The sequence below is a fragment of the Drosophila obscura genome, unplaced genomic scaffold, assembly GCF_018151105.1.
Source record: "Drosophila obscura isolate BZ-5 IFL unplaced genomic scaffold, ASM1815110v1 contig_1, whole genome shotgun sequence".
Classification (NCBI taxonomy): Eukaryota; Metazoa; Arthropoda; class Insecta; order Diptera; family Drosophilidae; genus Drosophila; species Drosophila obscura.
Window position 1 is genome coordinate 5,592,437 of NW_024542679.1, and position 24,923 is coordinate 5,617,359.

Sequence of the window (24,923 nt, forward strand, 5' to 3'; positions counted from 1 at the left end):
TTAACCTGTGGCTGTGGCTATGCTATCTTTCGGTTTTCCGATAAGTTGTGGACGGACTATACTATCAGCGAGCAGATTAAGTGTTAGTTTTATCAGCATATTGATAGTCGCATAGCCGCTGGCCTGCCGCTGCCTCAGAAGTCCGCGAGTCGTCATGGGCAGTCAAGCGATTGCGGTTCCTGGAGCGGGAGCGGGAGCTTCGATCCCAGCACCGATGGACAACAGCAGTGCGTACGGCGGAGGAGAAGACAAAAGCGTAGACGTGGGCGATCCTTGGCTGCAGCAGGTCGTCGTCTTTGACTGGCAGCCCGCGGAGATTCTCGCCCAGAATGCCGAGTCCATGCAGCTCATTGTGGCCACATTTTGGTGTGTGCTTCTGGCCCGTGTTGCCGCCCAGCAGCTCTGCCCCCGCTCCAGCCCCACCTTGTGCTACGCCGTGGAGTTTCTGCTCATCGTGCCGCCCGTAGTTCTGCTCGTTACGGTGGCCAGCGACTACTGCACCCACATTCTGCTGCTGATGCTCGTCTGCTCGCTGTGGTTCCTGTTCCGCAGCCAGGCCCTGCAGCGGGCCCGCGCCCGCAGTCAGTTCGATCTGGGCGGCACCCGTCCCACGGTGCTCACGCTGGTGCGTGCCCTGACCCACCTGATCACGGCCGTTTGCATACTGGCCATCGACTTTGGCAGCTTCCACCGGCCCTACCGCAAGAGCCGGACGTTCGGGGCCAAGCTGATGGACACGGGCATCGGACTGTTCGTGGTCACCATGGGCCTGGTGTCGCATCGGACGCGGCACACCAAAGATCTTCGCCGGAGTACGGTGTATGCGGCGCTGCCGCTGCTGCTGCTGGGACTGGCGCGGACCGTGGCCCTGCTAATCGTTGGCTACGGCCAGGATGAGCACGAGTACGGCCGCGACCTGAACGCCTTCTTTACGCTGGGGCTGACGAAGCTGTTCGGATCGCTGGCCAGCCTAGTGGCTCGCCGGGATGTGCACCTCCTGCCACTGGGCGTGGGTAAGTTCGTGTCCCACCCAAACGCCGGAAAATGATCGCAATTGTAGTCCTCCTGGCTTAGGTCTCCTGGCAGCCCACCAGATGTCCCTCAGCGTTTTCGGTCTCTCCGACTACGTGATGGACGAGGATGTGCCGCGTGCGACGCTGTTCAGCGCCAACCGGGAGGGTCTGGTCTCGCTGCCCGGCTTCGTGGCCATGTACCTGCTCTCCATATACCTCAGGCGCTGGCTCATGGCTGCCACGCTGCTCAGCTACTCGGACATGGTCCGGAAGCTGCGGCGACTGCTCCTCCTGGTGCTGATCCTGTGGTGCCTGTTCGGGGCGAGTGCCTTCGCCGTTGGCATCTCCCGGGTGACGTGCAACTTTGGCTACGTCGTCTGGACGCTCTCCATCATATGCACCATTATGTGGATGGCCCTGTTTGGCGTGGACTTTGTCATAGACAGTGTCCTGGCCCGGGATCCGCATGCGCTGGCAGTCGATAGCCAGGAAAAGGGTCAGCTGCTGGAGCCGGCAGGGGCGGAGGGAGAGGGCAATGTCTCTAGGAATGGCAATGCCATCGGCAGTTTTGCCATCTGCCAGTCCCTGAACCTGAACGGTCTGACATTCTTTCTGCTGGCCAACCTTTTGACCGGCGGGGTCAACATATTCCTCAAGCCAGAGGATCGCAGCCAAGCCGAATCTGTGCTCATTCTGCTCGTCTACATGTTTCTGGCCACCAAGGCGGTCCACGAGCTGCTCAAGAGAGGTGTCCGCCTGGCCTGAGAATAAGTTTCCTGTGATTATTTCATTGAATTTTACCTTTAACTTTAACTTGAATTTGCCTAAGTTTTTGTATGTTTTATCAGTTAATAGTAAATACCATAATTTTAGTTAATACATAATGATTTATAATTGCATTCCCTTCCATATGTGGGAGCAGCAAAATGACCGACCCGATCGCGAACAAGTACAATTTATTATCTCTAAAAGTCGATAAGAAGTGTTTAGTTTCTTGCGAAGTGCTAAAATTGTAATCTTAACTTTTGTTTAATCGATGGGCTGTCACTTTAGACAGCAATATAAATACTTTATTAGATGTAAGCTATTACCTTGCCTTCCCTTCCAGATAAGCACATAGATAATTTGATATTTCAAATATTCGTCATCGATAGCCATGTTGTAACCGTTTCGATGAATCATTTTAGTGCTGCTAAGTTTTCGATTTTTGTACACTTTACAACACTTTGGCGCCAACATTTTATCAGAATAACGCTGATTGGAACAAATGTGGCTCAAACAACAGGTTTTAGCAACCTTACTTCTGAACGGCAGGGGATGGAACAGGTGCAGCGGGGGAAGCAGCAGTGTAATGGCTCAAACACCACTCTTTTCCGTGTCCATGGCAACGCAACACAATGGGCCAAAGCCAAAGCGAACATAATAAGTGAAAATTTCGACTATTAATGTGCGCAAAATGTTTGTTTACCTGAGTAAAAAGGCAAGTAAACTAGTTTACTCAATAAATGGCAATAAACTAATTCCATTTATCTGCAGATTGCCATTCCCAACAATGTCAAGCTCAATTGCATTGCCTGGAACAAGGAGGAGGGTTACATTGCGGTGGCCGGCTCCGAGGGTTTGCTCAAAGTCTTGAAACTGGATCAAGGTATAGTACTTTATAGAGACGATCAGTCAGATATATGGCTAAGATAAAAATCTTCCCCTAAAGGGGCAAATGGCCAAAACAAAGGTGGACTGGCGGCCGTCTCCAATTTGTCGATGAATCAGACTTTGGATGGCCACAAGGAGTCGGTTCGGGTCGTCACCTGGAACGATGCACAGCAGAAGCTGACCTCGTCGGACACAGACGGCGTCATAATGGTCTGGATGCTGTACAAGGGCTCCTGGTACGAGGAGATGACCAACGACCGAAAGAAATCCACGGTGGCCAGCATGTGCTGGACCTCTGATGGGGCCAAAATCTGCATTGTGTATGAGGACGGGGCCATTATCGTGGGCTCCGTGGATGGCAATCGCATTTTTGGCAAAGAACTCAAGGGCACCCACCTCACGGGCGTCCAGTGGAGTCCCGATAATCGTCTCATCCTCTTTGCTTTGGCCAGTGGCGAGTGCCATCTGTACGACAATCAGGGAAACTTTGCCGTGAGCATCGCTGTTATTATTATCCCGCAATCCCCTTGCTAATCCTCCATCCTTTGTGTACGCAGATGAAGCTCAACATTCAGTGTGTGCGGCTCAATGGATCTTCGTCGGCTCGGGGTCAGCGCATAGCCAGCATCTGTTGGTTCAGCGGTCGCTCGCCTAACCGCCGCAATCGTCCCGTTCTGGCCATTTGCTACGAGTGCGGCAAGGTGCAGATAATGCGCAACGAAAACGACGATGGTAAGTGGTCAGAGAATGTAGCCTGAAGTCCAGCCTAGACCTTGATTTGGGTCTCTTCTCTCGCTCAGGGCCCGCCATCTTTGACACTAAAATGCGAAACGTGGATGCAAAGTGGAACCACGACGGCAGCGTGCTGGCCATCTGTGGCACCTCACTGGAGGCGACAGTAGCGCCAGCGCAGCGGGACAACAACCAGGTGTGCTTCTACTCGCCGCTGGGCCGGATCTATCGCACCTTGAAGGTACCAGGCAGTGACATCACCTCCCTCAGCTGGGAGGGCAAATCGCTGCGCATCGCCATGGCCGTGGACTCGTTCATCTACTTTGCCAACATCCGGCCCGACTACATCTGGTGCTACTTCGAGAAGACGGTCGTCTTTCTCAACAGCCACAGCAGCAGCGGCAATGGCGTCAGGGAGACGCCCATGAGCGTGATAACCTTCTGGAACACGGTATCCAACCAGAGCTTCCTGAAGGAGGTGGAGCCAACGCTGTGCCTGGCGGCCAGCAGCGAGCACTGCGTCCTGGGCGTGGAGTGTGTCAGCAGCAACATCAAGGAGATTGCCCTCAGCACGCTGGAGAATCGCAGCAATGCAGCCGACGACAGGGTCTACCAGCTGCTGCTCTGCAACTCCATTGGCACCACTGTGGACTGTGAGTTTCCCGCATCCCCGAGGGGGGGTTTCCTCATGTCTCTATGTAATCTTCTGCTCTCTAACGACAGCCAAGTACACGGACATCCGACCCTGTTTTGTGGGCATCAATTCGAGCTATGTGGCGATTGCCTCGCAGGAGGAGATCCTCATCTGGCACTATCACACGCCCAAGAGCGCGTCCAACTTGCAGAGCGTGAAAGCGCGCAAAGAGAAGCGCTTTCACATTGACGACACCCCGACGGGCGTGGAGATGGCCAAGGATCTGATGCTGGGCAGCGGAGAGGCCCAATCGCATCGTCGCATCAGCGATCCCATCTGTGCGCTGGCTCTGTCCGAGAAGCTGCTGCTGGTGGCCCGCGAATCGGGAGCCATCAACGAGTACAGCATTGCCAATGTGGCGCTGCGGAATCGCCACATGATGAGCTCCAAGGTCTACAAGATGGCCATCAACTGCAATTCGACGTGAGTGTGTGCATGAGTGTGTGCTTCCCCCACCACTTTCAACGATTCCCTTTTCAGTCGAGCGGCCATTATAGACCACATGGGTGTGATGACGTTGCTGGACTTGGACGACAATCGGGAGACGCAGCTGAACTTCAGTCGGGTGGAGCGCAAGGATGTGTGGGCCGTCAGCTGGGCCAAGGACAATCCGCTGCTGCTGGCGCTGATGGAGAAGACGCGCATGTACATCTTTCGGGGCAACGATCCGGAGGAGCCCATCTCCTGCTCCGGCTACATTTGCACCTTTGAGGACCTGGAGATCACCAGCGTCCTGCTGGACGACATCATAAGCATTGGCGAGCTGCAAAACTCCTCGCACATCATTCAGCTGCGCGTCAAGTCGCTGCGCGACACCGATGACCTACTGGAGCATGTTGGACTCGAGGATGCGAAACAGTTCATCGAGGACAATCCCCATCCGCGCCTGTGGCGACTGCTGGCCGAGTCGGCGCTGAAGAAACTGGAGCTGGACACGGCCGAGAATGCGTTTGTGCGTTGCGCCAACTATCCGGGCATCAAGCTGATCAAGCGGCTGCGCACCATCAACACCCAGGAGCTGCAGCGGGCCGAGGTTGCCGCCTTCTATGGGGAGTACGAGGAGGCCGAGAAGCTGTACTTGGATGCAGATCGCAGGGATCTGGCTATCGAGCTGCGCATGACGCTCTGCGATTGGTTCCGCGTGGTGCAGCTCTACCGCATGGGCGGCTCGGGGGTGTCTGACCAGCAGATGGAGACGGCCTGGCGGGAGATCGGGCATCACTTTGCGAATCTCCGATCGTGGGAGAGCGCCAAGGAGTACTACGACAAGTCGCACTACATCGAGGGCTTCATGGACGCCCTGTACCATCTGGAGCAGTTCGATGAGCTGGAGGAGTGCGTGGAGAAGCTGCCGGAGAAGAGTCCGCTGCTGCCCAAGCTGGCGGAGATGCTGGCCTCCGTGGGCATGTGCGCGGAGGCGGTGCAGGCGCACCTGAGGTTCGGCGACCAGAAGGCAGCCGTCAACACGTGCGTGAATCTGCGGCAGTGGGGCGAGGCCGTGGCGCTGGCCCAGAAGTATCAGATGCCGCAGGTGAGCACACTGATTGCCAAGCACGCGGCACAGCTGCTCAACGAGGGCCGCCTCACGGAGGCGATTGAGATGCAGCGCAATGCCGGACGCTACCTGGATGCGGCCCGGCTCCTGGCCCAGCTGGCGGAGCGGGAGCTGGAGAAGCGTGCCCCGATGCTGCGCATCAAGAAGATCTACATTCTGGCCGCCCTGCTCGCTGAGCAGTACCTCAAGGCGGTGGCCACGCCCGAAATCGACTATGCCAGTGGCCGGAACACGCTCTTGGACTCCATCAGCCTGGAGGATGCCGCCTGCATTGAGCGCATGTGGCACTGTGCCGAGGCCTATCACTTCATGCTGCTGGCCCAGCGACAGCTGCGCTTCGGCATCATCCACAGTGCCCTCACCACGGCCATCCGCCTGCGGGAATACGAGGATGTGCTGCCCCTGGAGGACATCTACTGCCTGGTGGCTCTCGCCAGCTGTGCTGACAGGGCGTTTGGCACCTGCTCCAAGGCATTCGTGAAGCTGGAGACGCTCAGCCATCTGCCCGAGAAGACGCTGCACGAGTACGAGCAGCTGGCGCGGAGCATCTTCTCCAAGTACGAGCCAGAGGACGCAGACTTGGACATGGTTGCCTGCTATTCCTGCGGCGTGCCCGTGCCCGACAGCTCGCCCGCCTGCATGGAGTGCGGTGCCCGTTTTCCGGCCTGCATCTCGTCGGGGAAGCCCATTCTACAGCCGACAAACAACATTTGGATATGCACCACTTGCCACCATTGTGCCTCGCCCCTGGAGATCTCGCGACATCGGTCCTGCCCCTTGTGCCACAGTTTGATTGCCTCCGTGACCGAAGAAATGTAACTCGCAGCGGGAATGGAAACCTGCAATAATAAAATACACAATAGATAATAATTTGAAAGTGCGCCAATAAATATGTAAGCAACTTTGCCTTTCTGCACGATTTTATGCCTATCGACAGAACTATCGCATGTAATTGAGTGAAAATACTCGATATCGTATTGCATTTAGGAGCAGGCAACAATGACGTCACATTTCGTACACTCTTACGTTTTATGCTTTGACCGTTTTTTTTTTAACCTTAATATGTAAACAATCCAATGAAAAAGAGTTCTAAAAACTAACCAATCCTGAACAAAATTTATGTATCTATCGGATAAAATTATTTGTTTAGGGCTGAAAGGGCCAACTAGCTAGTAATATTAAACTGAATATCAAAATTGACGAATTTCATATCACAAAATATCATGGTATGGCAGCCCGCAGCAACTACGAATTGCACGAGTCTGGCAGCGCCACAAAACGACGACAAATTCGTTTTATGCTGTTTTTGTTTGAACCTTAATATGTAAATAATCCAATAAAAAGGACTTCTGAAAACTTGCCAATCTTGTAGGAAATATATGTATCTATCGGATAAAATTATTTGTTTAGTTCTGAGTGTCCCAGCTAGCTATTAATATTAAACGGAATATCAAAATCAAAAAAATACCAATCCAAACATATCAAAAGCGAAACGACTGTAGCTCGATACTATCATGATAGTCTCAAAACCATCGATAGTAGAGGCTAGTAGCAAAATATCGATACTATCGATAGTGACCTCTAAATTTTTCAACGAGCGGTTGCTGCGCGCATCGCGTCGCGAATTACTTTTTAATAAATTAATGCAAATCGCTGTGCTGATGTACAATTGTATGCGTACATAAATAAAATAAATAAAAGTTTCCGCTGGGCTGTGAATAAGCTTGATTTAAGCGACTAAATTGATGTGCATTGACGCGAGAACTGCGTCGCGCTGCGTCGTGTCGTGCGTGTTGTTGTTGTTATTCTTTGGGTTGGGTTTATAAGTAGAAATACTTATTTTTAAACAAAATCGTCAGGGGTACTCGAGCGGCGATCACATGAACATAGCAAGTACATAATATGTACATGTACATAATTGCAGCATTCAGCAGTGGTGTAGCGGAAAGTTTCGTGCCAAAATAAATGATCCAAACGAGTTTCAGTTTGAGTGCAAATCTGTGTTAGTAGTGGATAAAAGAAAACAAAACAAAACAATTCGCACAGATTGAAGAGATGTTGTAAGCAATTTAACATATATTCACTTGGCGAAGGAAAGGTGCCAGTGCCAGGCCGCTGGAAACTACGAAAGCAAAACGTGTAAACTAATTGAGTGTAAATTGAGTGCATTCCTTTCCTGAACTGCAGTTGTTTTGAGTGGAGGAACAAAGGCACGCCAGGCCCCGGCCACTTAATTGCGGTTGAGGAATAACGTAAGTAAAAGCAGTTAATTTTAGTGCCTTTTGGTTAAACAAATAAATGGAGCTCTTGAAATGTGACACATTATTCGCCATTTATAGGGTTTACGAAAGTTCCACACTTGCCTTTTGAGTTTGAGTGTGTTTAAGGCCCTTTTGATTGTGTGCGTGTGTGTCAATTAGCGCTTTTGAGCACTCCAAGAACAGTTAAACCTGTTCTGGTTTCTCTTTCTTCTGCGCCTTCTTCTTGTTGTTTTCGGCCTTTCTTTCTTCTGCTTTTGGTTTCGCCCACTCCACTCTCTTTCTTTTTCTTGCATTAAATTGGCAATAATATGAATACCGCCATCTCTTTCTAACCAGTACAGTAGTAAATCCCCCGACGCTGATAGCATAGCCCGCATCCTCTGCGTTTCAGAATCTGCGGAAGCTTCCAGCGGGGCTGCATCTGCCGTCGAGTAGATTGAATGGGATCGCTGCCAGCATATATGTATGTATGTGCATATGTACTTTTTGTGTGGTTGTGTACTGCAGGCCAACTAACGCACACTTCTGCGGTCTAGAATGAAATATTAATTCATTGGATTGAATACGCACACACAGATCCCTCTTCATCCATCTCAATGGGGGGTGGCAGGGTACTTACTGGGTGTCTACGGTATCCGCTGGCCGGTATCTAATCGCGTCTGGCTTGCTGTTAAATATATAAACATACAGAGCGAATACATATGTATGTACATAAATATAAGCTTGTGTATATAGTCTACACATGTAGATGAATGAGTGCTGATTGTCGTATCGTTCCTTGGCTCTTGGCTTTGTTTCGACACAGGGGAATCCCCCTTTAAACTTAGGGATCCTATGCCTGAACGCAATACTTTTTTTTAATTTCCCACCCCACCAATCCTTAACCAATCCTCATAACTTTCGACATTGACAATGAGGCTTCATCAGCATTCATTCGTTCATTATCATTATCATTATGATAATGATCTCATGTGCATGTGCATGTGTGAATGACGCCCGTTTAGGACTTGAGCTTAAAAGTGCAATGCACGGCAGAAAAATCAGCACAAGCAGATTCAAAGGTATGAAATATATCTTTAGCACACCAAAGTGCAGATACTCTTTTAATCCCAAACCCAGTAATCTTTTAAGAGGCGTAAAATCTGTGGAAGATAGGAACATTTTTCAGGAGTACAAGGAAAAAAATTGAAGTGGATAAATTATGCTTCCTCTTCTGTATGACAAACATCTGTGCAAAACTCAAATACCCTCTGGTCGGGCATAAAAGTAAGAAATGTGCTGAAACGACACTAAACAGAGCACTCCCCATGCTCGTGTGTGTCGTCTGTCTGATATCCACCGGAGCAAACCTTCATGCAGAGTGGGTGCAGGGGCACACAACGTACTTCGCCAGTACATTGTTGTCATCATAATTACTCAGCTTTATTCGATAATGCTCTGGAGGTCTGATGACTGCGGAGGGTGCGGCACTAGTGTTGCAAGATGAGACAGGAGTGCGGAGTCGGCTCCCTTATACATAGCGTGACGCTCTAAAAGTTACCGAAGGACCCACAGGATGGAGCCTCTATTGTCAGTTTGCTTTATCCTGATGGATTATCCAACATGGCTGTACGTTCGCCGCATTGTTGCAGGTTGCAGTTGCCGCGTTGCACCGTTGCAGTGCACTGATTATGCAAAATGCCATTCTTGATGGCTGTCTGGTGGTGGCGGTGTCTCTTCTGTCACGGCGTGGCGTGGGTTCCACCTAGTTCTAGTGTGTGTCTCTGTGGGGTGTTCGTTCTGCTGAACAGCGGTTGCAAATAAATCTAGGAAACTTTGGGGCTTGAAATGTGAGAACCCCATGCTAATTGGCCAATACTACGGGGCTACATTTATGGGTAAAGAGAAGAGGTGTTGTCTGTATGCGAAATGAATTTGGAAAGCTGGCAAAAAGCAGCTAGAAATTATTGTTGGCTGTCACTGTCGCTGCCGCTGCCGCTGACGTGGCTGTCTGTACATCTGTTTCCAAATTGTACTTTGGATCTATAAGGGAAGTTTTGATGTCATCGCTACACAAAACTTTGAATAGTTGTCAAGTTCGCATGGCTCTCAAAATGCTTCCATTAAGCGGGACTTATTTATAATTTAAGTTCGGAATAATATTCTGTAAGCAAAGTCCATATTATGGAACCCTCTGAAATGAAATTCCTTCGGTTTTATAGCAGCCTTTGGCTCACGTTCTGCGGCCAAAACATTTGTTGTTTATTATTATTATTTATTTGCATTTGTTTGTGTTTGTTGTGTATGTGTGGGTTTTCCAAATGTGTTTTATCAGCGTCTTGGCTTGGCGTTAAATTTCCAACAAGTGTGGATATGAAACATTTGTGCTGCCTGTGCGGATTTACACATTGAGATTGGGATTGAGCTGTGTTTTCCTAAGACTTTGATTGCCCCATCCAAAGTACAGCTTGAAGCTGGAATAATAAATGTATCCTATGTGCAGAATACATATGTTCATTTGTATGTATTTATATATGTAGAATAAAGTGTAACCTTCTTTGTTTGAGCTTTAATCAACTGCGCAATATTGAGGGAGTGTACAGAGTAGTGTATATACCAGAGTTGGATACCCTGCCATCTCCATCCAGAAAGCAAACCCACACACAACAAGATTGTGAGCACTTACCACGTCTCTGAGATATAAATATATGTATGTATCATATATAACATATTTACTCCTTTAGTTCTTTGTAGGAAATATTTAAGGGAGTAAATGATAATATTTGCCAAAGGTGCTGCCTCCGTTAATCATCATTTAGAATGCAGAAAAAAAAGAAAGAATTATCCCACAGATAGAACACTTTTGATGTTGTCTAAAAATATAACCAATTTAGTGGGTTTTTCCTCTCTCAACTTAACATTTCCTGCTAGCAGCACTCAAGTGCTCCTCCACAGAAAGGGGTTGTGGGGTCCTCCACTTCAAGGGGATTAGTCACATCCATAAGTGTTATAGAAAGTAGGAAAGCTTAGGAACAGACAGAGTGGCAACGTTATTAGATGTTTACCAGCGATTAGATTTTACTGGACATATAAAATAGATGTTTCACTTATCAGTTTTCCATCTATCGGCTATCGGTTATAAGTACCCGATCAGCAATCATTCCCAGTGATTCATTAATTTTTGGAATCGTCTTATCTGTGTTTGTGCAATCGAAAAGAAGGGAAGAGACTGCGGCGAGGGCAAGTCAACAGAGGAGTGAAATGGCAATGCAGGCAACCCAAGAGTCTCACATGCAACAGTTCATATGTAAATACATATACATATGTATGTATTTAGTACCTCCCTCAGTAATCGAACTTTATTCGTAATCAACAATTGGATGACTGAACGAATGAATGAACGAATGTAACGGAGATACTAGTAGGAGTGCGTAATGAATCATGGCAACCAGATGCTGTCCATAATGAATCGATGAATGAATTGAATAGTCAATGTAGCAGATATTAACAAACACGTTTTTCCATTGAAAAATTAAACACACACCTCTCCCTTTCTCTCTCTCTCCCTCTCTCTCTGTACATATGTCTCAGATACAGATACACATAAATACCTACAGATAGTTTTTCTCTAAGCGTCTAGCCGACGAGATTCGCGTGAGTCACTCACGACATTTTCATTTGCCTCACATAATCTCACTGATTGTTCAAACAAATAAATAAAATGGCAAATATAAACTTGTTTTTTTTCCTAATAAAGAATTCTCTCACTTTCATAATATATGCGGAAAACGAATGCATATCGCATTAATGCGAAAAAGTGGAAAGGAAACTGAACAATCTATTGAATCATATTCGAGCTGAAATGTAAAATGATCTTAGGGATTATTTTGCTTATCTTCTAGGAGATAAAAGTATTAATAATCTCGCATCTGTGCACTCGAAAGTGGTGTAGTAGATTATCTATCTACCCTAGCTGATACATCAGTAAACTCTTATGCGAGTATGTCCACCCTCCGTTTGCTGTTCTGTTGAAGCCAATTACAGTACTCGCATTTACCCCGAGAGAAGCTCTATTACTATTATTTTATATATTCTAGTCAACTCTCGAGTCCATGACCGGATTACACATCCTCCCATCTCCTCCCATCCAACAATTTGTCCATTTATTTGTTTCCACTCGCACATGAGGGGCTAAAGTTGAATTAGTCATCAAGAAATGGGAACATTTGTAAATTTACTATAACGATTATGAGTTCTTATCTCCTGCCAGCTATCTTTAGTAGTAAGTAGTCTCTGTTGTAGCTGTGGTCCGGCAGGAAGGAAGAGTCGAATCGCTTGCTGATTATCTCTGACCTGTGGATTTCAAGGGTTTTCAAAAGATTATCTTTATGTACTCAAGGGGATTGTGTACGAGTAATCATTTAATTTATGAACGTATTATGAATTTTTAAACAGAACTTTTTTGCTGCAAAAAACAGTCATAGAGACTTGGGGGGTTTTGTAGTGATTTGAGTAGTTTTTCTTTTGTTATTCTAATTATTAATTATTATTCTAATTCTAATTAGTATAATACAAATTGTGAAATACAAATTAATTTGGGATATATATTATTAATATGGAGCTACAAGTAGGCAGCTATTGTATCCATCAAAATTCCGTTGTTTTTTTGCCATAATTGAATTTTTTATAACATTTTGACCCGTGCTCGTGCTGCCCCACCACAGGTAGTCCCTTTGTTTGTGGCGCCACTTGGCAGTGGCAATAGCACACGCTATTTCTGGGCTAATGACAGCCTTAACAATGAACAAACTGATGCTTGTTGATGTTTCAACTCCACCCAGAGAAAAAAATCACTGAGAATACCATACTTACACTTAAATTTAAAAATGTGTACCAAGAGCAAAAAAAGTGTTTTCACTTACATTTTGCAATGAATATGAAAATATTTGATCTATATACATTAAATATTTAATATTTTATTTAAATTTATTTAATATTTAATATTTAATTTAAATATATTTAATATTTTATACATTTTTAATGTGTTTATTTTATTTTATATTTAAATCAAAGTGAACTCTATTTAATTTCCTATGGGTGTGTTTCTTTTTCTGAGTGTACTAGTTAATGACCAGAATAGTAGAATTGCAGACTGGCGGGAAGTTCCACACATGTGGCTTACTTGGCGATTAAATGAATCAGATTTGCAGTGTATGCCCCTCCTATCCCCTTAGCTGCGGCTCCAGTGACGTCTTTGCCTGCCACAAGCCAATAATTATAATTAAAAACTATATTATAAAATGGAGAAATGGGAGCACAATGGGAGGTAGAGCTCTAAGTGCAGGTATTTTCCACAAATCAACAAATGACATTGTTGGGGCATGCTTCATGTAACAACAGACTGTAATCACGCATGGGAGATTCATAACTGGGCGAAAGGGATGGCTCTCTCTCTCTATATACGAGTATTTCCGGATCGAATCTTATGCAATCTATTCGGTAATTGAATCCCAGGCAGTGGTCCCTTGGCACCCTTTCACACAGGTGTAGACTTGACCCTGTTTACACGTCGGATTGCTCGGGTTGCTCGTGTGCCAAGCCAAGGGATTGAAATCGGAGGCATCCAACAGCCAACGGATTGCCCCTGAACGTGAATACTGCTCTGGATGATGAGGCTTCTGTGTTCTGTGTTGTTTTGTGTCTGTGGATAAGGATGCCACTTGCCAGTGGCCACTTGCTGAATGATCACTGAATCAACATAAACAGAGTGCAAATTTAATGATTCATTGGTTGTTGTTGCTGTTGCTTCTGCAACTTTGGGGGCAACAAAGGCCCCACACCACAGCTGCCACAATCGCTGTTTCAACGGAAATGTTTTTGCTGCTGCTGCTGCTACTGCTGCTGAAAGTTCTCCTCCATTTATCATTGAATAAATTGCAAAATAAATATACAGCAAAATAATAATAATAATAAATGCAATCACAGGCCGCGGGATGAGAAGTCGTCCCGTCGTGGCTGCTAAAGAACCAACCCAAGCCGAATGGATTGCAATAAAACATATATATTATATATACGATATATATCTGATCGATTTGGAATGGAAATCTTGTGTTCCGTCTGTTCGTGTGCCAATGGAGGAGCTGCTCATTCCACTCTCTCTCTCTCTATCTCTCTCTGTTGTGGGAGTAGACTGAGAATTTTGAATATTCCGGCATTTATTCTCGTTGCGGCCAAATAGGGAGAGGAGATGCCATGCGGCGAAATTCGGCAACAACGAAAATAGATGCCCAAATGTTAAAACTGCAAATACCTCAGAGGGGGTGGGGTGTAGAGTGTCGTCGGGTGTGTCTTTGTCTTTATCTGTTTCAGTGTATTGCTCTGCTCCACCTCTAAATTAAAAGTCGCAGACGTATCTGAAATATCAGCTCCTCGACGGTTTTCTTCAGTAGCACCATCATGGACAACGTGAAGCCGAGGAGGCTGAGACAGAACAGCCAGGGCGTGGTCAGGGCCACAGTGAGAAAGACGAGAGTCTCATGGCCCCGGGCATTGGCCATGCGCCACAGCAAATGGCGCTGGGTGTTGCGCAGCTTAAACTTGCTGTTCCCCAGCCGGAGGCGCACCGAGCCGACGACTTCTGTGAGGCCCACGGTCTTCGTGGTCAGCCAGAGCAGCACGTGGCCCAGCAGCTGCAGCACCAGCAGCATGGCCCTGACCACAGCCGTCTCCGTCCAGCGTTTGTACGATGCCACCAAACGCTCACGACGCTCCGGCTTCAATTTGGACAGCAGCAGACCAGTGGCAAGTTCCCCACGGGAGACTGTGTCGGGTCGGCGGCTGCAGAGCTCCTCCGTTTCCGAGTCCGTTTCGTTATGGTCTGCCGAACTGAAGTCCTGCTGGCTCGGCCCCGAACTGGGGCTCTGGCACGAACTGGGGCTCTGGCTCTGACAGGAGCAGGGCTCCTGTTCCATCTCGTTGGGCATCGAGTAGGCCCCCTCGTAGTGCTCCTCGTAGGGCCCCTCGTAGCGACGGTCGTAGTAATTGCTGGCCATGGCTCTGGCTCCTCCTGTCCACTGGGTGCTGCCCATGGGCTGCTGGCTTCCCATCGCCGCAATTTGTGGCACAGCATTGAACCTACAGTGCGGCAGAAGAGTCACTGTTATGTTTGTGTGTGTGTGGTGGGGGGGGAGTACTCTCTTATCTTGCCACTCACCCATCTGAATCGCCCATCGGGGGAAAGACGGTGCGACCCATTGTGCGGGACAGCAGCGGACTGGTGCGGATATTATTTAGGAAGGGCATCGCATTGAGTCCATTCTTGTCGGGGGAACCGGAATCGGAACCGGAATCGCCCTGGTCATTCAAGTTGAAGGATCCCAGGTATCCGAATGTACCCTGTGTACGGGTGAATGGGGAACGTGAATTGCTCATCGATGGCTTCTTCTGTTTCTGTTTCTGCTTTTGGAACCTGTGTGGAAAATTGTCTTTTATAAATGAATTTTCCTACTGCTTTTCCCAAGAAATTTATTTTCGTATTACTTTTTATTCGAGCTGCTTTCAATATCTGAGCTGATATCTCTAGGATTCCAAACGATAAATCAGAGCCTTCTTTGCTAACCCTTTTTCTCGTTTCTCCCCTTTTCACTTGCAGTTGTGCATCAGTAGGCGGCAGAAGAACCCTCCACCATGCAGCGAAGAATCCTCTTTGGATGGCTGTTGACCCAAATGGCACTCCTGGTGCACTCGGAGCTCACAGAATTGGATGGTCCCAATATATGCAAGCGCCGTGAGAGGTGAGTAGTCATCCTAATCCATCCACAGACTTTTAATATCCATTCCCATGCCCAACAGCTATCCCGTTGAAGTGGTCTACACGGAACTGCAGTCGTACCAGGAGCGTGGCTCCAATTGGTGCCTCACCATACCACCACGCTGCTCCACGTATCGCATCAAGGAGCGTGTTGTCAAGAAGACCAAGACCATCATGAAGAATCGCATTGTGCGCGACTGTTGCGGTACTTTCTCTTTGCCTGCCCCACCCCTCCCGAATCTTTGGCTAATTTCCAATATTTTTCAGATGGCTACGTGTCCAGCGGCGGGGAGTGCGTGGCCCACTGCACGGACCACTGCGAGCACGGCAGATGCATTGCCCCGGATAAGTGCAAGTGCGATCATGGCTATGGCGGCCCTGCCTGTGATATAAGTTCGTTGAACCTTTGATTAATCTTTCCCCCCCCCCCACAACTCTCCAACCCAATTAACCTTTTCCTATTTTTGTGTTGCTTTTTTTGTGTGTCGAAATCTGTACAATGAAACGCCTTGGGGGGGATGTCCTTTGCCTAAATGAAAGCCCTTGCAGAGTGCTCTGACAGGAACCGATACAACAGATACAGATACAGATACGGGGCTAGCCATGAGATACATATCATCCGAATACTAACTGTAAATGCCACAACAGGGGGACAAGGAAATATACATAAATAGGAGCATAGAAAAACACCAAGAAAAGGGACAGGGACAAAGATAGGACACGCACACAAAATGAATACACAGGAGGATGAGGATCGGGAGGGCATGCCGCCCATCAGCACCACCACATTCGGCATACCCAACGATCCGGCGCTGCTGGACGAGTATGAGCTGTACCGCCCATCGATGGGCACCCGGCGGCTGGTCAGCGAGCTGCATCGTGAGATCTACCCAGAGGCCTTCATCGAGCACGAACGGCTGGGCACCTTGGCGGATCTGTGTGTGCGGGCGCTGGCCAAGAACCAAGGCACTCTGCACATTGCATTGCCCGTGCAGGAGGATCCGCTGAAGCTGCGCATCCACTACGACTCCATTGACGTGGACCTGCCGCTGCGGGAGTGCTACTTTGTGGAGGATTTGCGGTATTGGCGGCGCGTGGTGCTGGCCAAGAGCTCCGACAAGTCGCTGGCGCTGAAGAAGCTCGCGGAGTACGACTGGCGGGGCAAGGGGATCAGCATCAAGTACGTGGAGATGGTGGAGTCCTGTCCGGCGGCATTCTGGCCGGAGCGCGAGATGGCCGAGCTGGCGGGACTCGTGCGGGAGCATGTCCGCACCATGGACATCCGCCATCTGCAGTCCCGCACGGAGGAGAGCTTCCAGCCTCAGATGCAGAGCAGCGACTCAGAGCCGGACGTCACTTCGGAGGAGTCTGAGGAGCTGATCATTTCCAGCGATGAGCGCAACACCTCATCCGAGTTTCCGGATGAGCAGGAGGAGGAGTGCTCCGAGGAGCAGTCTGCAATGGAGCAGCCCCAGCAGCAGCCACAACTGGAGCAGAAGTCGTCGCACACCAAGCCCAAGCAGGCGAAGATAATTTTCAATGAATTGGAAAGCACCGATCAGGAGCAGTCGGGAGCGGCAGCCGGACAGGCCGACGAAGGGGCGTACCTTGTGGAAGGCATCCAGGAGGATAAACGCGTGGGGCGTGCTGCACGCAACGCCGTGCGCCAGCAGCTGCGTGACATGCAGGCCGCCAAGAGGGAGCAGCACGAGCAGCGGCAGCACCGTCGCACCCTGATGCGTCAGAAACCCGTTGAGGAGCCGCTGAAGAAGAGCCGCAAGAGCCGCAAGACGGTCATGGGCGTCTTCAACATGAAGGTGGAGGCTGAGAAGGAGGACGAAGAGGAGAAGATTGTCGACAATCGCAACAAGCAGAAGCTGCTGGCACGCATCAAGCGCTTCGACTACCCCTCGGAGTACTGCCACCATGTGGACCTGAGTTTTGTGCGCTTCTTCGATAATCTCGTCTCGCTCACCCTCGAGTTCCTGGGGCCGCACATGGGGCGCGAGTTCCACAGGCGGCACCTGCGCTTCTCCCTGGAGGACATGTTGCGGCTGGCCAGGGGTCTCCAGGCACTCGACAAGCTGCAGATCTTCCGCCTGCGCAACAGCCGCATGGACCAGCTCAAGCTGCACGCCCTGTGCGGTGGCCTCAGGGACCTGAAGGCATTGGAAGTGGTTGACTTTGGCTACGACCAGATGTCAGACGACTGTGGCGCCACCTTGGGCTCCCTGCTGAAGCGCGAGACCATGCTGAAGGCCCTGGAGCTGGAGTACAATCAGCTGGACCTGAACGCAGCCTCGGCCATTGGCGCTGCCCTGATGCAGCACCACCAGGATGCGGGGGCGATGCACCTGCAGTACCTGGGCCTGGCCCACAATCGCATGAGTGACAAGGCGCTGTCGACGCTTGTCCACTACATCGTGGGCACCGACCATGTGGAGGAGCTCAACGTTTCGGCCATTACGGCCCGCAAGGAGGTGGTGGCGGATAGTCTGGGCTACTTGCTGCGCAACCATCCGCCACTGCGGCGACTGGATCTGGCGGCCATACCGATGAACAGCACCGTGGGCCGGAGACTTGTCTGCGCCCTGGAGCGCAACCAGAGGGTCACGCACTTTGACTGTCGCGGCTGCGACATGGACAGCGACGAGGAGTTTGAGGCATCCATTATAGTGAGGCGCAACGCCTTCCAGACGGATCACTCGTACATCGGGGACGAGACCAAAACGGAGCAGGACATACAGGAGCACTTCAAGAGCATCAAGCACCCGCTGGTGCAGAAGCTCGAGGGCGAGAGACAACGCCAGGCTGAGTGCCTCAAGGTGCGTCCCCCTCTGGCCAGCACACCCAGCGAGACCAGCATGAGATCCCTGGCGGAGGAAAAGGAGGAGCCAGAGTACGACATTTGGGCCGAGTTGGGCATCAAAACTAAACTCTCAGCCCACCAAGTGCCAGAGCCCTCCGTGTCCAGCCACAGCTCAGTGTCCGATAAGGGTCCCTTTTACTTCGATCCGAACAGCTTCGATCTGGAGCAGTTCCGGGAGCACATCCACCACCAGGGCATTGGCAATCGCTACTACTACTTCAAGAGCCGCAGGGAACAACGCTGATCTGATCTGATCTCATCCACCATCCTAGGGATATGTTATCTAGGGATTTTTTGTTATTTGTTAGTTCGATTTGATCCAAATCTAAAGTCGTTAGGAGGAGATTCACAGAACACCCAAACGTTTAACGTTTGGTATCCATTGTGGGACCATTAAAGCATGTTCAAATTCGGATATGAGATTCGTTAATTTCCCATAAGCGAATGGATACACTCGTTTTGCAATGTGGCAAAGAGAGAGGGAACTGTGGCTGGCATTGACTGTGTTCCAACCTCTGCAAGGGTATGCCTGCATCGGCCTGCCGATGATATGCACCACCGCTGTATAGCCATAGTCCATTTGGTCTTGCCTTACTCTAAGTCCACGTATCTGCTTACGTGTGTAGATATATATTGTGTTGCATGTGCTTTGTAGCTTGTATTGTATGTAGTTTTACTTGGATTTTCTCTTTTTTCGGAGTTGAAATCTTTAGTCTAACCAAGAGCACACACACACAACCCTTTCTCACAAACAACCTACCCCACCCCACACACACACACACGCACGCATGCACGCAGTCTCCCCCGCAGGATCTATTGGATCTAATTCTACTCACACACGACACGCTTCGGGAGGAGTACTCCGGGGCGTGGCGTGGCTTAGTCGCCAGCAAAGCAAAGCAAAGCAAAGATCTAGAGCAATCGAAAGCCGCCACTAACTGTCGAAACACCCCGCCTAACGTGTCCCAAGTCCTGTACAAAAGAGAGAGAGAGAGAGAGTCGCTGCTAATCCAGTTTGTCTATAACCTTTTTGCACGCCAGATTGTCCGCCTGGCTTGTACGGACGGAACTGCTCGATGCAGTGCGACTGCCTGAACAACGCCCTCTGCGAGCCCTTCAGCGGGGAGTGCGAGTGCGCCAAGGGCTATACGGGCGCCAGGTGTGCCGATAAGTGTCCGGAGGGACACTTCGGCGCCGACTGCTTCGAGGTGTGCCGCTGCGAGAACGGTGGCAAGTGCCACCACGTCTCGGGCGAGTGCTCCTGCGCGCCCGGCTTCACGGGTCCCCTGTAAGTGGCCAGAGAAACCAAACCGCGATGAGATCCACATACTAATCTGCCCTTCCAATCAGATGTGATATGCGCTGTCCGGACGGAAAGCACGGCGCACAGTGCCAGCAGGACTGTCCCTGCCAGAACGACGGCAAGTGTGAGCCGGAGAGCGGCGCCTGCATCTGCAATCCGGGATGGACGGGTGATGTGTGCGCCAACAAGTGTCCCCTGGGCAGCTACGGCCCGGGCTGCGAGCTCTCCTGCGAATGCTACAAGGGAGCCCCGTGCCACCACATCAGCGGAAAGTGCGAGTGTCCGGCCGGCTACCTGGGGGAGCGCTGCTTCGACGAGTGCCCCCTGAACACCTTCGGCCTGAACTGCACCCAGAACTGCAGTTGCGAGAACGACGCCACCTGTGACCGGGCCACCGGCGCCTGCATCTGCAATGCGGGCTGGCGCGGGGATCGGTGCGAGGAGCGCATCTGCGAGCCGGACAAGTTCGGGCCGGACTGCAACCAGACGTGCGAGTGCGACATGGAGCACACGGAGCTGTGCCACCCGGAGACAGGCCGCTGTCAGTGCAGCATTGGCTGGAGCAGCGCCCAGTGCACGCGCCCCTGCACCTTCCTGCGCTACGGCATCAACTGCGAGCAGACGTGCAACTGCAAGAACGGAGCCAAGTGCTCCGCGGTCACTGGGGCGTGTCTGTGCGCTGCCGGCTTCCAGGGACCCACATGCGAGGAGAGCTGCGCGCCAGGAACCTTCGGACAGGACTGCGCCCTGCGCTGCGACTGCCAGAACGGAGCCAAGTGTGTGCCGGAGACGGGCCAGTGCCTGTGCACCGCCGGCTGGAAGAACATCAAGTGCGACCGTCCATGCGATCTGAATCACTTTGGGCAGGACTGTCGCGCCGTGTGCGACTGCCACAACAATGCCGCGTGCAATCCGCAGAACGGCAGCTGCACCTGTGCGGCCGGCTGGACGGGCGAACGGTGCGAGCGGAAGTGCGATGCCGGCAAATTCGGCCACGAATGCAGTCAGAAGTGCCAGTGCGATCTGCACAACAGCCTGGCCTGCGATGCCACCAACGGGCGTTGCATCTGCAAGCAGGATTGGGGAGGTACACTATTCGGGATGCCATTCACCTTTCCACGCCTTCCCTCACCTCAACTCAACTCACCTCACCTCAGGTCATTCATGAATCAATAAAGAAAACAGCTGCCGATGGCCCCCGTCTAACAGATAGATCATAGCACTAACCAATTGCACACATCCATCGCATCTATTCTCTATCCTGCATCTATTCTCTATCCTCATTTTTGCATGCATGTCGTTTGGTTTTACAAATTCTAATTAGCTTTTTCTGGTTCTCCTGCACTCGTGTGTTTCTGTTTCTGTTTTCGTTTCTGGTTTATTTTTTGTCGTCCTGTTGTCCCAACCCGACACCCAAGGCGTTCATTGCGAGACCAACTGTCCGACCGGTTACTATGGTGAAAATTGTGATAAAGTTTGCAGATGCTTGAACAATTCGTCCTGCGACCCGGACAATGGCAACTGCATCTGCTCGCCCGGCTGGACCGGCGTCGACTGCAGCGAACCCTGTCCGGCTGGATTCTATGGCATGGAGTGCAAGGAGCGTTGCCCAGAGATATTGCATGGTAAGTCGTGTCGCTTCGAAGTGAATCATCCAACCACTAATACTCCCCCTTGCTCCCCTGGCCTAGGTAACAAGAGCTGCGACCACATCACGGGCGAGATCCTCTGCCGCACTGGATATCTGGGCATCACTTGCGAGCATCCGTGTCCCGCCGGACTCTATGGCCCCGGCTGCAAGCTCAAGTGCAACTGCGAGCACGGAGGCGAGTGCAACCACGTGAGTGGGCAGTGCCAGTGCCTGCCCGGCTGGACGGGGGCCAACTGCAACGAATCCTGTCCCACAGACACGTACGGCCAGGGGTGTGCCCAGCGGTGCCGCTGCCTGCACCACAAGGTCTGTCGCAAGAACGACGGCATGTGCATCTGCGAGACCGGCTGGACCGGCACCCGCTGCGATGAGGTGTGCCCAGAGGGCTTCTACGGCGAGCACTGCATGAACGCCTGTGCCTGTCCGTCGGCTAATTTCCAGTGCCATGCGGCGAACGGGTGCGTCTGCCGCAGCGGCTACACGGGCGACAACTGCGACGAGCTGATTGCATCCCAGCGCATTGCCGAGGCCAGCGATGAATGTGAGTTCTCCTTCAATTGTGTCGATATACCATGCCCATTAATCCTATGAATCTCTGTATCTTATCTTCCATGTGTTCCATCAGCGGGTCGTGCGAGCATTGCCCTCACCCTGGTGCTACTCACGCTCTTCGCCTGCATTATATTTGCCGTCTTCTTGTACTACCGAAGGAGGGTGTCCAATCTGAAAACGGAGATTGCTCACGTGCACTACACGCACGAGTCGGCAACCACCTGGCCGCCCAGCAACCACAACTTTGATAATCCCGTGTACGGCATGCAGGCAGAGACGCGCCTGCTGCAGAACAATGCGCGAAAGATGAACAACTTTGACCAGAGGAGCGTGCTGAGCACCGAATACGGCGGTGACGACTCCAATGCCAGTGGCAGAGGTAAGTGCGATCGGATGGATCGATTTCTCTGGTGACTGGTGGCTGGTGGCTAACGATTTCATGTGCCCATCCACAGTGGGAAGCTACTCGATCAACTATAACCACGATCTGCTGAACAAGAACCTGAACGCGGACCTAACCAACCCGAACGTCTACAACGATTCCCTGAAGGAGGAGCATGTCTACGATGAGATCAAGCACAAGGAGGGCTACAAAGATCCCGGTACGTTCTCAGACAATTCTTTCCACAATTCTTTGCTCGACTTTATTTCAACTAATTATGTGTTCCCCACATTTGCACACATTTTGGCCAAAATCAGTGAAAATTTATAGCAAGATTTTGTTTCCAGAGGGTAAGCAATAGTTAGGCATCGATGCTGTGTATTTTAGTGCTTTGTCTGGCCCATTTTCACTCCTGTCCATTGTCCAATGTGACCGAAAGTACTTATCCAGAAATTGATTACTAAAACAAATCCTTTTTTTTACACTTTTCATAGGGGAATACGATCATCTGGACTACTCTCGACCAAGCACATCGCAGAAGCCCCACTATCATCGCATGAACGACACCATGCTGAACATCAACCACGATGAGGAGAAACCCAACAATCTGAAGAACATGACCGTGCTGCTGACAAAGCCAGAGCCACCCACAGAGCCAGAACCGCAGCACGAGAGCTTCGACAACACCAACATCGACAATGTGTCGACTGCTTCGCCCAGCTCTAGTCCAGAGTTCCGCAAATAAGCAATACACCACACCACACGTCACGTGGAATGGGATATGCTTTAAGTTGCAACTGCTGCGAACCATGATATTTTCAAGTGTCTGCATTTTAGCCTTATTTATTTGATAGCATTTTAGCTGTGTACTGTGTCTGTCCCCTTGTAGAATGGGCGTCTTGCATTCGATATACGAGTATGTGTGTATAATTGTTTCATTGTTCGTCAATTCGTTCAGAATATGTCGTAGGAGTAGGGATGTGTATGCTCAATTTTAATTGTAAATTGTTGTTCAGGAGCGACACAGCGTGTCGGCCTAACTTTTGTAAATGTCTTTCGTTTTATACATACACTTTTGCTCATTATGCTCATTCGATTCATTATATAAACGACTTATACTTATACCCTAAGTGAATACGTATTCAAATAAGTACCTATACACCTCTTCCTGTTAAGAAACGATTGTGCGTTGGACACTGTCTGCGTCTCCAAGAGAAGCTGCGCCCCCCCCCCCATATCGAAGGTTGCAATAATTTTAAATACGAGCAATGCGAGCAATGCGCATATACAAATTGATATCAATAGCATGTTAAGCATACGGTATTTATATTTTTAATAAGCCACATATTTGTAGAACTGAATTCGCAGCGAAGTGTTGAAAACATTGGTAGAGCATTCTATCTTGATTGTAATATCTGTAATATGAAAACGATTGGCCAAAATTGTAATTAGCTCTGTTTGATGGATTTTTTAGATCGAATATTTACACGTAGCTCAAATATTGGAAGTTTTAAAAATACATCAAATTTTGTTCATGTTGTAATCCAAATCAAAATGCATCTTTTAACTTAAAAGAGTTGAAAGAATGAATGTTGTTCATATACATACATAATCGGTCTTAGGAAGGCGAAGATATAAAATAAAAGAAGTATGAATATTTTAACATATTTTAGCGTTAATTTCATTTCTTTGTCTCAGCTATGTTTATAGGTACATATGTATGTAGATGTATGTATGTATATGTGTGTAGAAGTGGACTTTCAGGCTGAGCCTTGACACTAACCATACAGTATATGTATATGTATGTAGATATACAGTTCATACAACGAAAATGGCGCAGCTGAGGTTTCAAAGTACGGTCCCAGGTGATAGTACGTTCGTCAATTGTCGCTTTGGAGTTTAGCGGCAGGGTATTGTGGCTATGTCGTCTTGAATTCTGATTTGGAGCATTCAGAACATTCACTTCTCGGTGTGCTAGCAGCAGCCGGCATTCTACTCTATAACGGCAGAAAAAACGGAAGCGAAAAACTCTTTAAAACGCGTAATTTTCGGTGGAATTGTTCAATTTGTAAACAATAAAAATTCTACGCATTGCTTTTAGCTAATTGCATTCTAGTTTTTACATTTTTCACTTTATGTCAGCTTTTGTCAGCGAGCAATTACAATTTTTTATATCAGTTAGCTTTTGTCAGAGAGCATTTACAATTTTTGGTTTAATATCAGTCAGCTTTTGTCAGCGAGCAATTCTAATATTTCGTTTCATATCAGCCAGCTTTTGTCAGCGAGCATTTACAATTTTTTTTTTTCATATCAGTCAGCTTTTGTCAGCGAGCATTTACAATTTTTTTCTTTCATATCAGTCAGCTTTTGTCAGCGAGCAATTATAATTTTTTTTTATAATTTTTTTGTTTAATATCAGTCTGCTTTTGTCAGCGAGCAATTAGAATTTTTCGTTTCATATTAATCAGC

The 24,923-nt window shown here is 49.3% G+C and overlaps 5 protein-coding genes across 9 annotated transcripts; 4 read left to right on the top strand and 1 right to left on the bottom strand.

Moving 5' to 3' along the window:
- The first annotated feature begins 15 nt into the window (after positions 1 to 15).
- LOC111067476 (uncharacterized protein At4g17910) lies at positions 16 to 1,984 on the top strand. 2 transcript variants are annotated; one of them, XM_022356543.2, is made up of 2 exons: positions 16 to 1,013; positions 1,061 to 1,131. In XM_022356543.2, exons 1-2 carry the CDS (start codon positions 155 to 157, stop codon positions 1,072 to 1,074), a joined length of 873 nt encoding a protein of 290 aa, XP_022212235.2. In that variant the 5' UTR covers positions 16 to 154; the 3' UTR covers positions 1,075 to 1,131. The 2 variants fall into 2 exon arrangements, with proteins under 2 accessions (XP_022212235.2, XP_022212234.2); XM_022356542.2 differs by having other exon boundaries at positions 19 to 1,013; positions 1,075 to 1,984.
- Positions 1,985 to 2,321: 337 nt separating this feature from the next.
- On the top strand, positions 2,322 to 6,555 carry LOC111067470 (WD repeat-containing protein 35). Of its 2 annotated transcripts, none has more exons than XM_022356529.2 (7): positions 2,322 to 2,493; positions 2,550 to 2,661; positions 2,746 to 3,158; positions 3,224 to 3,398; positions 3,467 to 4,051; positions 4,122 to 4,515; positions 4,573 to 6,555. In XM_022356529.2, exons 1-7 carry the CDS (start codon positions 2,470 to 2,472, stop codon positions 6,464 to 6,466), a joined length of 3,597 nt encoding a protein of 1,198 aa, XP_022212221.2. In that variant the 5' UTR covers positions 2,322 to 2,469; the 3' UTR covers positions 6,467 to 6,555. The 2 variants fall into 2 exon arrangements, with proteins under 2 accessions (XP_022212221.2, XP_022212220.2); XM_022356528.2 differs by having other exon boundaries at positions 2,323 to 2,493; positions 2,725 to 3,158.
- A 679-nt stretch (positions 6,556 to 7,234) lies between these two features.
- LOC111067459 (protein draper) lies at positions 7,235 to 23,682 on the top strand. Of its 3 annotated transcripts, XM_022356509.2 has the most exons (12): positions 7,235 to 7,899; positions 15,539 to 15,680; positions 15,739 to 15,902; positions 15,965 to 16,090; positions 19,608 to 19,854; positions 19,917 to 20,956; positions 21,288 to 21,494; positions 21,561 to 22,061; positions 22,146 to 22,451; positions 22,528 to 22,674; positions 22,772 to 22,804; positions 22,949 to 23,682. In XM_022356509.2, exons 2-12 carry the CDS (start codon positions 15,574 to 15,576, stop codon positions 23,197 to 23,199), a joined length of 3,129 nt encoding a protein of 1,042 aa, XP_022212201.2. In that variant the 5' UTR covers positions 7,235 to 7,899; positions 15,539 to 15,573; the 3' UTR covers positions 23,200 to 23,682. The 3 variants fall into 3 exon arrangements, with proteins under 3 accessions (XP_022212201.2, XP_022212203.2, XP_022212204.2); XM_022356511.2 differs by lacking the exon at positions 22,772 to 22,804; XM_022356512.2 differs by lacking the exons at positions 19,608 to 19,854; positions 19,917 to 20,956 and having other exon boundaries at positions 21,345 to 21,494.
- LOC111067462 lies at positions 14,251 to 15,366 on the bottom strand. The gene is made up of 2 exons (XM_022356515.2): positions 15,101 to 15,366; positions 14,251 to 15,021 (listed from the first exon to the last, which is right to left on the bottom strand). Exons 1-2 carry the CDS (start codon positions 15,316 to 15,318, stop codon positions 14,277 to 14,279), a joined length of 963 nt encoding a protein of 320 aa, XP_022212207.2. The 5' UTR covers positions 15,319 to 15,366; the 3' UTR covers positions 14,251 to 14,276.
- On the top strand, positions 16,160 to 18,981 carry LOC111067461. Its single transcript, XM_022356513.2, has one exon. The coding sequence runs from the start codon at positions 16,429 to 16,431 to the stop codon at positions 18,808 to 18,810; it is 2,382 nt and encodes a 793-aa protein (XP_022212205.2). The 5' UTR covers positions 16,160 to 16,428; the 3' UTR covers positions 18,811 to 18,981.
- Positions 23,683 to 24,923: the final 1,241 nt, after the last annotated feature.